Below are 11001 nucleotides of genomic sequence, written 5' to 3'. Positions count from 1 at the left end.
AAGTCGTTGCAGAATCAATCAACTAGAATCAAGACAAAAACAGAAGGCTTCACTAACTTATGTTCATACTCCGTACAATTTAACACCGGGTAAGCTAAGCTGAAACACTTCAGCTAGCTTGTACTTATAACCCAGAAACAAAAATAATTCCCCCCACAAAAAACTACATTCAAGAACAGACATGACAACCCTTAGTCGCATCATGCTTGCAGATCAGATCATACATCACGTCGCGCCCGTTATTGAATTCCTGTTACTGTCTTGTTCCTTCTGGCCACCTGGCCTTCTTCTCATCATCCCATCCCAGTGTAAATATGCACCATTAGTAAACGTCTCTCTAATTAACTTCTTTCTCTCTCTCTCTCTCTCTCTCTCTCTCTCTCTCTCTCTAGTTAACTTGATGGTGTCATCATAGCGATCTCCAAGAAGCTAGCTAGAACATGTAATTAACAGAAATTACTTAGCTTATCTATTATACATATATGGATGTGTATGCATGTAATTGACTGTAGAAACGATTAACTATGTATCTGGAAAGTGACATTGGTTCGTTGGTTTGCCTTTTCCAGCTAGTACCACAGTACTGGCTAGTACAGCAATGGCAGGGAGGAGCAGCCACCGTCGGAGAGCTCCATGAGGTCAGCGACCTGCTCTGCCGCCTCGTCGAGAAGCCACTTCTCGATCGAACACAGTGGCAGCTGATGATGGAGCTGCTGCTGCTGCTGTCTGGTGGCCTCGTCATCATAGCTGATGCCCCCCATTAACACCGGCTGCTGCTGCAGCTGCTGAACGCCGGGGACGAAAGCCAGCTCGGCGCCGGTGCCGGATATGCGGTCGAAGGACATGAAAGGGTCGGTGACCACGGCTATGTTGGGTTTGACGTCGGTGGCGGTGGGCGGGGAGCTCTTCATGAAACCGCCGAGGAGCCTGGATATGTTGTCCATGCTGGAGGCGTAGGACGACGAGGAGCAGTCGGCGGCGACGTCGGCGAATGGCGAGCGGCGCATGGTGATCGTCGTATGCTGGGTGACCTCCGGGTTGCTGTAGCAGCCGTGGTCGACCGTGGAGCTGGAGGCGGCGATCGCGTCATGGTGGTATCGGTGGTGGTGGTTGTCGAGATGGACGGCAGCGGGGAGGTTGGCGGCTGTCTCGGCGGAGCTGGAGGGCGGCGGCGGCGGCGCGAAGATGGCGCCCATGGCCTGCTGCTTCTTGAGCTTCTTCTTGAGGTGCGTGTTCCAGTAGTTCTTGATGTCGTTGTCCGTTCTCTGTGGCAGGTAAGACGCGATCGCGGCCCATCTGCATTCCCCCCAAACCCAAAGAAGAGTTGTTATTAGATCATGCATATCACCATGCATGCACGGGCGGCCGCCATGGCCAACCTCGACGGTCATCGCTGGACGGCCTAGTTGGTTACCTGTTGCCAAGGAGGGACTGGAGGTGGACGATGATGCCTTCCTCGTGCGTGGTGAAGTTGCCGCGGCGGATGCCGGGGCGGAGGTAGTTGGTCCAGCGGAGGCGGCAGCTCTTGCTGCAGCGCATGAGGCCGGTGTTGATGGGCACCGCCCGCCAGTTCCCCGGGCCGTTCTCCTGGATGTAGGACACCAGGATGATGTCCTCCTCCGGCGTCCACGGCCCCTTCTTCACGCCCACCTTGTCGCAGCACGGCGGCCTCCCCATGATCGACCGATCACCTTCTCCTTTTGGCAGCTCGATCGTGTTTCTCACTCGTGCCTGCAGCTGGCTTCTGGCAGCACACTGTCTGATGATCTCTCACTCTCTCTCTCCGTATATATAGGAGGGAGACGATGAAGGGGAGTGAGCTCCTTTTCACTTGCTATCCATCGTCTAACTCTATAGCTCTCTGACGCTGATGATTTACTTTCACTTTCTGTAGCTCCAGTCGATCTACATGCAATGCTTGCTTTCTCTTTCTGTCAACGACATCACATGAATCATAGAAACCGACCCCGCCCCACCACGCCTTAAAGGAAGGACGAACTAGAGGTGTACGTACTGCTGCACCCTAGCGCTACTGTGTGGGATTTAAATTGGATCCTTGGCTAGACTTGTGCATGCAAGCCACCACACCAGTGACTCGTCAAGCTTACCATCACTAGTCAAGGCATTTCACTCCGTGGTACTCTACTATGTGTAGGAAACAAAACGGTAAAGTGTACTACCTAAATTTCGTTACCTATCCTCAAGGAACCCGCTGCAACAACCATGAAGAAATTTAGGCCTATTAGCCTTTTAATAAAATTGCGACCTTTCCTCTCGCCTCGTCGTGTACCGGGGGAAACCCTTGGCAGCAGCGTCGTCTTCGTCGCGGTCCTTCTTGGAGGTGCTGATTGGTGCCGGTGCTTCGGAGCCTTGGAGCTTGGTGGGAGATCTTCGGTGGGCGCAGTGGTCGTGAAGCTTCTTCGTTTCCGTCGATCCGCCGTTGTCGGCATTCTTTTCTCTTGTTGTTTCTCTTTCGTTTCTTTTGGGTGTGCCTGTGCTGCTTCCGCCCCAGCACCTATCCTTGGATGTATCGGTTGGTTGCTTTGGAATACAAAGCGGGGGGAAACCCTTTTTCGTTAAAAAGATTTTTACTGAAGTTCTGACCAATAGATTTGTATCTAACAACCAGTTTGCCTTCATATAAGGTAGATATATTCTTGAGTGTGGTCACAACACATGAAGTCATTCACTCCCTGGTTAAATCTGAGAAATGAGTAGTGCTTAAACGAAAAGCAAAGCTGTTCATAAGGTAGATTTTTGTTTCAACAAACCTCTTCAGCTTAGAGGATTCAACAAAAGATGGTTGGACTTGGTTTGAAAACCACTCATAGTGGTTTTGTATGTGTCAAACTGAGCAATGTAGAGAGTGAGTTCCTCCTTAATGGTAAGGGCTTCAGGCAGGGTGATTCTCTGCACCCCGGCTGTTCAACATAGTTGTCGATGTCCTCACTAGGATGCTTCCCAAAATTGTAGACAACATGTTCAAAGGCCTATGCCTATCTATCCACCTTGGAGGGGTGGTTGGTTTGCAATATGTTCATGATACTATCATGTTTGTAGATAGTGACCCTGGGTTAGCTACTAATCTCAAATGGATCCTTACCTGCTTTGAGCAACTTACAGGGATGGGAATAAACTATTATAAAAGTGAGATGACCCCTCTGAATATGGGTCAAAGTGAGATATATCCGGTAACAGCCGCCCGCGGGGTTCATCCTTTGGCGGCGCCGCCCATACACCTCTTGAACCGGTTGGACTCTCCGCTTCTCCTGTTGTAGATTGGGTGGCAACATGGGCTCCCTCTCATGCTGGGATGCGGTGGTTGCCGGCTGCTATGCCCAGATCCGACGCGTCACTACTTGCTGGGCCTCGTTGACGGCTAGGTCATCTCGCCCCGAGCACGGCCTCCTTGTGGATGCGATGGCAACATGGGCTCCCTCTCATGCTGGGATGCGGTGGCCGCCGAAAGGTCTTCGTGGAGGTTTCACCCTACAGATCCGGTGGTTGACTTTGGTGGTGAGCTGCAAACTATGGATGACGGCTGGTGCGCAGCGGCGACGGTTACACACATCATGTAGCTACTGGGATTGCGGAAAAGTAGTGGCGACAACACATGAGTGACTTGATGGTGGTGCTACTCGAGCACCCGGTCTTGAGCTTCAGGGTGAAAGCCTACATGACCTGAATTAGTTATGCCTAACAATGATGACATTTTTACGTCGTTACCTTTTTAAAGGCATTGCTCGGATACACTTGAACTAGTTCTTCGGGGTGAAAATCTCGATTCTGACCTTGAGTGGTTGGATCCAGCGACGGTGGCGATCGAGCGTCGCTCCCTTCTTGAAGGCGTTGTTGTTGAAGAGCCTCATTTATGTGGTGTCATGAGATTGTTGGTGTGGATATGGTCATTGGTGTAGTTTGCTGATAGTGGATTTGATCGTTTTGTTTTTTCTCTCGCTTGCTTATAGTTTTGGTCTTATATGACTTTGCTATTTGTTGGCATGTTTTTATGTGTGTGCGTTAGTGTTGGCTATGTGCATCCTAATTATGCAGAGACAACGTGTCCTCATTGTATTTTTATCCTCTTGATGCTTCATTTTGAGCCAATAAAATTCACCCTTTATAAAAAAAATGTGCGTCCTATTCGGGCTTTTCCAATTAAGTATTTTGGGATACCTTTACATTATGATAAGCTTTCTAGGAGTGATTTACAAGCACTAATAGACAAGACCTTGAGCACAATAGTTGGATGGAGGGGAAAACTAATTCCTATGCTGCTAGGTTCACTCTAATCACAACATGTCTAGCCAGTATTCCTATTTACCTAGTCTCTTTATTTAAATTCCCCAAATGGGATGTGGATCTCATAAACACTCAAATGTCTAATTGCCCCCGGAATGATTTGAGGGGCATAGGAAGATCCATTTGACCAACTAGAAATTAGTTGCTACAGGGAAAGATCCATTTGTCTTGTAGAGTCTTGGTTTAAAAGATATATACATGGAGAGGGAAGATCTGAAAGAAGATTGTTGATACTAAATATAAGCTAAACTCTAATACTTTCTAAGACCCTCTAGGGCCCTCCAACTTTTGGAAAGGGGTCCTATGGGCAACTAGGGCTGTGAAATTTGGTTATAGGTGGATGGTAGGAGATGGAAATAAAATTACGTTTTGGAAAGCTACTTGATTTGGATCCTCCCACATGTCTATTCAGTACTGGCATAATTATGGCATTTGTAGATAATATGGTAAGCCCATTAGGAAAATTTGCGATGGGAGCGGATCAATGCTCTCTTTTAGGAGAATCTTTACTGCCGAGATGATGAAACATTTGGCTTGAGATTGAAGCCATAGCTTGGAACATCTCTTTGACTAGAGATAGTGACTCTGTAATATGGGAATATGAGAATTCTAATATGTATTAAACTAGTCTTATATATGTTGTTATCAATTTCAGGGGTGTTACTCATGTGTATATTCATGTTGTGTGGAAATAGGTCCCACCGATAATACACATATTTTTGTGGCTCGTCTCATATAACAAAATCATTACTAGAGATAACCTAAAAAATTAAAATATGAGAAAACCTGAAGATTGTGTATTCTGCTCTAAACTTGAAAGTATACAAAAACTTAATTTTGTTTATCTTGTTGCACTAAACATTTTTCATGAAGTTAGCATCTTATTAGGAAGGCAACCATGAGATAGTTTAGAACCTATCACCTCTCTTTGGGTTGCTCGTAAAAATACTTGGTGCTACTAATGCTATTTGTGGTGCTGTTCTCTTGGATCTTTGGAAGCACATACATAATTTAGTTTCTAATGGCACTCCTTGCCCCTGCCCCCTTGAACTATATTTGGTTTTGATTTTAAGAATAGCCACATTGCGTAATTGGACATCACAATGCATAATCGAACATCACATTGCGCAAGTGAACTAAATAGTGCATAGTCTACATCCATTGCATAATTAACTAAAGCCGGGGTATAATTATCTAGAACTAGAACTTAGTTAGCTAGAACTATAGCCTAATTAGCTAGAAGGAGCTATTTCACGTCGTCAGAGAAGATGGCGATGGCACCTTCCCCTTGCAAGAGCTCGATGCCTCCACATCGTGGGGACCTGTTTTATTTTTTCTGTTGGATAATTAATCTAATCTATCGAGTCAAGTCATTGAAGGCGGAGAAAGGAAACCATAGCCGTGAACCATCAAAATGCTCATGTCTCCACGCATACGCACCACTGTCATTGTTTTACTTTCGCTATGGTGCTCTCGAATTTCCCCATCTGATGACTGTGTGCGTGAAAGAGCATACCTATGGAATCACCTCTTGTGAACTTGCATGGGTGAGGGGCAATAAAGTTTTTGGGGAGCTCATCGGCACGACTTCTTATATTTGGTCAACTACTTCCTCAACGATGACGAATGACTATGTCAACTACACCACCTTCATGATGCGAAGCATCCTACGAACATCACCATGGCAAGTGGCTCATCGTCAAGAGACACACGCATCATACACATATAGGTGAATCTTCTCCTTTACGGGTATACTTGGCTCTTTCAACGATGGTGTACTACTTTCCACGCTTCCCTTGTGCATGTACAGGTTTGAGAGCATCACACATGCCGAGGAGGAGTGCAAGCGCAAGAGTTTGACTACATCGTCAAAGAGGGGAGCATGGAAGTGGAGAAGGGAACGCGACACCAGAGCATCGAGGGCAAGGGCAGTCAAAGGAGAAGGAGCAACTCAGAGCATTCTCCGAGCCTTGGAGCCTCGCTACAACATTTTCGGCACAACTCAAAGCCTGCTCAGAGCCTTCGAGGTGCCTCCGAGCCAAACCGTGGAGCCCCCCGTCTTCCCTCAGACCCCCACGAAGTCACTCTGGAACCTCTGAGCGCTCGGACCCTCTGAGGCATGCCTACGAGCACAAGTTGGGCCCAACCCATGTATCTTTCGCTTCCAACTTACCCCCTGAAGGAAATATGCCCTAGAGGTAATAATAAAGTTGTTATTTATATTTCCTTATATCATGATAAATGTTTATTATTCATGCTACAATTGTATTAACTGGAAACTTAGTACATGTGTGAATACATAGACAAACATAGTGTCACTAGTTTGCCTCTACTTGACTAGCTCGTTGAATCAATGATGGTTATGTTTCCTAACCATAGAGATGAGTTGTCATTTGATTAACGGGATCACATCATTACAGAATGATGTGATTGACTTGACCCATCCGTTAGCTTAGCATGATGATCGTTTAGTTTGTTGCTATTGCTTTCTTCATGATTTATACATGTTCCTATGACTATGAGATTATGCAACTCCCGATTACTGGAAGAACACTTTGTGTGCTACCAAACATCACAATGTAACTAGGTGATTATAAAGGTGCTCTACAGGTGTCTCCGATGGTGTTCGTTGAGTTGGCATAGATAGAGAATAGGATTTGTCACTCTGATTGTCGGAGAGGTATCTCTGGGCCCTCTCGGTAATGCACATCATTATAAGCCTTGCAAGCAATGTAACTAATGAGTTAGTTGCGGGATGATGCATTACGAAACGAGTAAAGAGACTTGCCGGTAACGAGATTGAACTAGGTATTGAGATACCGACGATCGAATCTCGGGCAAGTAACATACCGATGACAAAGGGAACAACGTATGTTATTATGCGGTTCGACCGATAAAGATCTTCGTAGAATATGTAGGAACCAATATGGGCATCCAGGTTCCGCTATTGGTTATTGACCAGAGAAGTGTCTCGGTCATGTCTACATAGTTCTCGAACCCGTAGGGTCCGCACGCTTAACGTTCGTTGACGATATATTATTTATGAGTTATGTATGTTGGTAACCGAATGTTGTTCGGAGTTCCGTATAAGATCGCGGACATGACGAGGAACTCCGGAATGGTCCGGAGATAAAGTTTGATATATGGGATAATAGTGTTTGGTCTCCGGAAGGGTTCCAGAATTTACCGGAAGGGGTTCCGGATGTTTCCCGAAATGTTTGGGTACGAGAACACTTTATTTGGGCCAAAGGGGAAAGACCACAAGGTTTTTGGAAAGCGCAAAAGGAAGTTTTGCGGAGTCCAGGGGCCAAACGCCGGGAACCCTGGCGTCTGGCCCTGGAGTCCGAGAAGGACTCTTGCCTTTTAGGTGAAACCAACTTTGTGGAGGCTTTTACTCCAAGTTTCGACCCCAAGGCTCAACATATAAATAGAGGGGTAGGGCTAGCACCCAAGACACATCAAGAAACACCAAGCCGTGTGCCGGCAACCCCACCCCCTCTAGTTTATCCTCTGTAATAGTTTTCATAGTGCTTAGGCGAAGCCCTGCGAAGATTGTTCTTCACCAACACCGTCACCACGCCGTTGTGTTGCCGGAACTCATCTACTACTTCGCCCCTCTTCCTGGATCAAGAAGGCAAGGACGTCATCGAGCTGAACATGTGCTGAACACGGAGGTGCCGTACGCTCGGTACTTGATCGGGACGGATCGTGAAGGTGTACGACTACATCAACCGCGTTGATAAATGCTTCAGCTTTCAGTCTACGAGGGTACGTAGACATACTCTCCCCTCTCGTTGCTATGCATCACCATGATCTTGCCTGTGTGTAGGAATTTTTTGAAATTACTACGTTCCCCAACAGTGGCATCAGAGCCAGGTTTATGCATAGATGTTATATGCACGAGTAGAACAGAAAGGAGTTGTGGGCGTGGGTATATACATATTGCTTGACGTCACTAGTTGATTCTTGATTCAGCGGCATTGTTGGATGAAGCGGCCCAGACCGACATTACGCGTACGCTTACGCGAGACTGGTTCTACCGACGTGCTTCGCACACAGGTGGCTAGTGGGTGTCTGTTTCTCCAGCTTTAGTTGAATCAGATTCAATGAACAAAGTTCTTTCTGAAGATCAAAAAGCAATCACTATACCGCGTTGTGGTTTTTGATGCGTAGGTAAGAATGGTTCTTGCTCAGCCTGTAGCAGCCACGTAAAACTTGCAACAACAAAGTAGAGGACGCCTAACTTGTTTTTGCAGGGCATGTTGTGATGTGATATGGTCAAGACGTGATGAGATATAAATTGTTGTATGAGATACTCATGTTTTGTTAAAGTTATCGGCAACTGGCAGAAGCCTTATGGTTGTTTCTTTATTGCATAAGATGCAAGCGCCATACAATTGCTTTACTTTATCGCTATGCGGTAGCAATAGTTGCAAGAGCAATAGTTGGCAAGACGACCATATGATGAGACATTGATAGAGATCAAGATGATGGAGATCATGGTGTCATGCCGGTGACGACAGAGATCATGACGGTACTTTGGAGATGGAGATCAAAGGCGCAAGATGATCATGGCCATATCATGTCACATATTTTGATTGCATGTGATGTTTATCCTTTATGCATATTATTTTGCTTAGTTCGACGGTAATATTATAAGATGATCTCTCACTAAGTTTCAAGGTACAAGTGTTCTCCCTGAGTACGCACCGTTGCCAAAGTTCGTCGTCCAGAGACACCACGTGATGATCGGGTGTGATAAGCTCTACGTTCACATACAACGGGTGCAAGCCAGTTTTGCACACGAGAAATACTCGGGTTAAACTTGATGAGCCTAGCATATGCAGATATGGCCTTAGAACACTGGAGACCAAAAGGTCGAGCGTGAATCATATAGTAGATATGATCAACATAATGATGTTCACCATTCAAAACTACTCCATCTCACGTGATGATCAGACATGGTTTAGTTGATTTGGATCACGTGATCATTTAGATGACTAGAGGGATGTCTATCTAAGTGGCAGTTCTTAAGTAATATGATTAATTAAACTTAAATTTATCATGAATTTAGTCCTTATAGTATTTGCATATCTATGTTGTAGATCAATAGCTCGCACATAGCTTCCCAGTTTATTTTGATATGTTCCTAGATAAAAACTAAGTTGAAAGATGTTAGTAGCAATGATGCGGATTGGATCAGTGATCTGAGGATTATCCTCATTGCTACACAGAAGAATTATGTCCTTGATGCACCGTGTCGTGGTTTTGTCACGGCAGATGTCCTAGATAAAGGACTTAGTCGTGGAGCCATCGCGACGGGTTAGCTTGAAGGGGTTAAAGCGGACACAGGGACGCAAGAGAGTTTATACTAGTTCGGCCCCTTCAATGAAGGTAAAAGCCTACGTCTAGTTGTGATGGAATTGATGGGGTTTCGATGTCTAGGGAGCAAACAAGCTTCGCCTATGTCTCGAGTTGTTGTCTGTTGTCCTTGAACCGCCGCCGGGTCGTCCCCTTATATACACGGGTGACGCCCGTCGGTTCACAGAGTCCCAACACCGGTCCATATTCGTATCCGGGTTGGTCTCTCCTTATTCCTAACTTACAATACAAGTTTATATACAAATGCCGGTTTACAGCTACAAGTCTAAAACCGACCACGGGCCTTAGGCCCTTGTCTGTCTTCTTGGGCTTTAGCACTCTTGAACTACTGATGAAGTTGACCCGGCCCAGATAGGTCGGTTTACACCCAGCAGTAATATTCCCAACATTAGGCCCCAGATTGATTTGAACGGGTTCATGTCAATCCTTTAGCAAAAACTTCATCTTCAACATCTTCTCATAAATTGGTAAACCGCCATGATGTCATCTTCTCTGATTGCTGTAAACCGGAGTGACGTCACCTGTCATAACGAAGCTTATCCATTATGCTTCCTTGTTTAATAGATCTGCGGAAATCGAGGCGACAGCTCCGTTTCGTGGCCCCTTGATTGTCGCGCCTGACACATGTCCTTTTGCCTTATAAATAGGACCGAAGGGTCATTTCTTTTCTCCCCTTCATGCCTTTCTTCTTCGCCTTCCTCGCGTCGCCAGCCTTGGAGCTCCGCCGCCGCTGTCAACTTCTGCACCAACCTTGGCCGCTGCATCAACCTGAACGCACCAGAGCCCCGCGGCAACCTTCCGCGTCTTCCTCAACTCTGGTAAGCCTTCTGCTCTTCTCAACACAGATCTGTTCTAGGGTTTCGTGTTCTTGCAGTGTTCATCACCTGTTCGTGTTCATATACTAGCCCCTGGATGCATCTGTGAACCCCTGCTCTGTGTAGCGGTACCTTTTAGTATCCGCCTTTAGTTTCATGCCCAAAACCATAGATCTCACATATATTTTTGCCCATTGATTCAATACTATTCTGCTTTGAGCTTTTGAATATTTTTCTTGTTTTCTGAACTTGCTTCAGATCCAACGCTGTAGAGAAATCTTGTGAAATCTATTTCTGCATACTTATCCATCCGCAATCTCAGCTGTTTCAATGCTTAGATCAAGCGGTTTAACTTTGTAGAAAAAATTACCAAACCGGTATATACCATTAGTCCCCTTGCTGAACCGCCAGTTGTTGTTGCTTCATAAAACTCCGGTTTAGATAGATCAGTCTCCGGTTTAACATTGCACATACCAATGTACCTTAATCAATGCATTTTTGA

The 11001-nt window shown here is 45.9% G+C and overlaps 1 protein-coding gene across 1 annotated transcript; it reads right to left on the bottom strand.

Annotated features, from left to right (window-relative positions):
* Positions 1-425: 425 nt before the first annotated feature.
* On the bottom strand, positions 426-2513 carry LOC119300901 (transcription factor MYB60-like). The gene is made up of 2 exons (XM_037577803.1): positions 1415-2513; positions 426-1296 (listed from the first exon to the last, which is right to left on the bottom strand). Exons 1-2 carry the CDS (start codon positions 1675-1677, stop codon positions 588-590), a joined length of 972 nt encoding a protein of 323 aa, XP_037433700.1. The 5' UTR covers positions 1678-2513; the 3' UTR covers positions 426-587.
* Positions 2514-11001: the final 8488 nt, after the last annotated feature.

Source organism: Triticum dicoccoides, chromosome 5A, assembly GCF_002162155.2.
Source record: "Triticum dicoccoides isolate Atlit2015 ecotype Zavitan chromosome 5A, WEW_v2.0, whole genome shotgun sequence".
NCBI lineage: Eukaryota > Viridiplantae > Streptophyta > Magnoliopsida > Poales > Poaceae > Triticum > Triticum dicoccoides.
The sequence above is the reverse complement of the archived record's forward strand: the minus strand, read 5'-3'. Positions and strand labels throughout refer to the sequence as shown.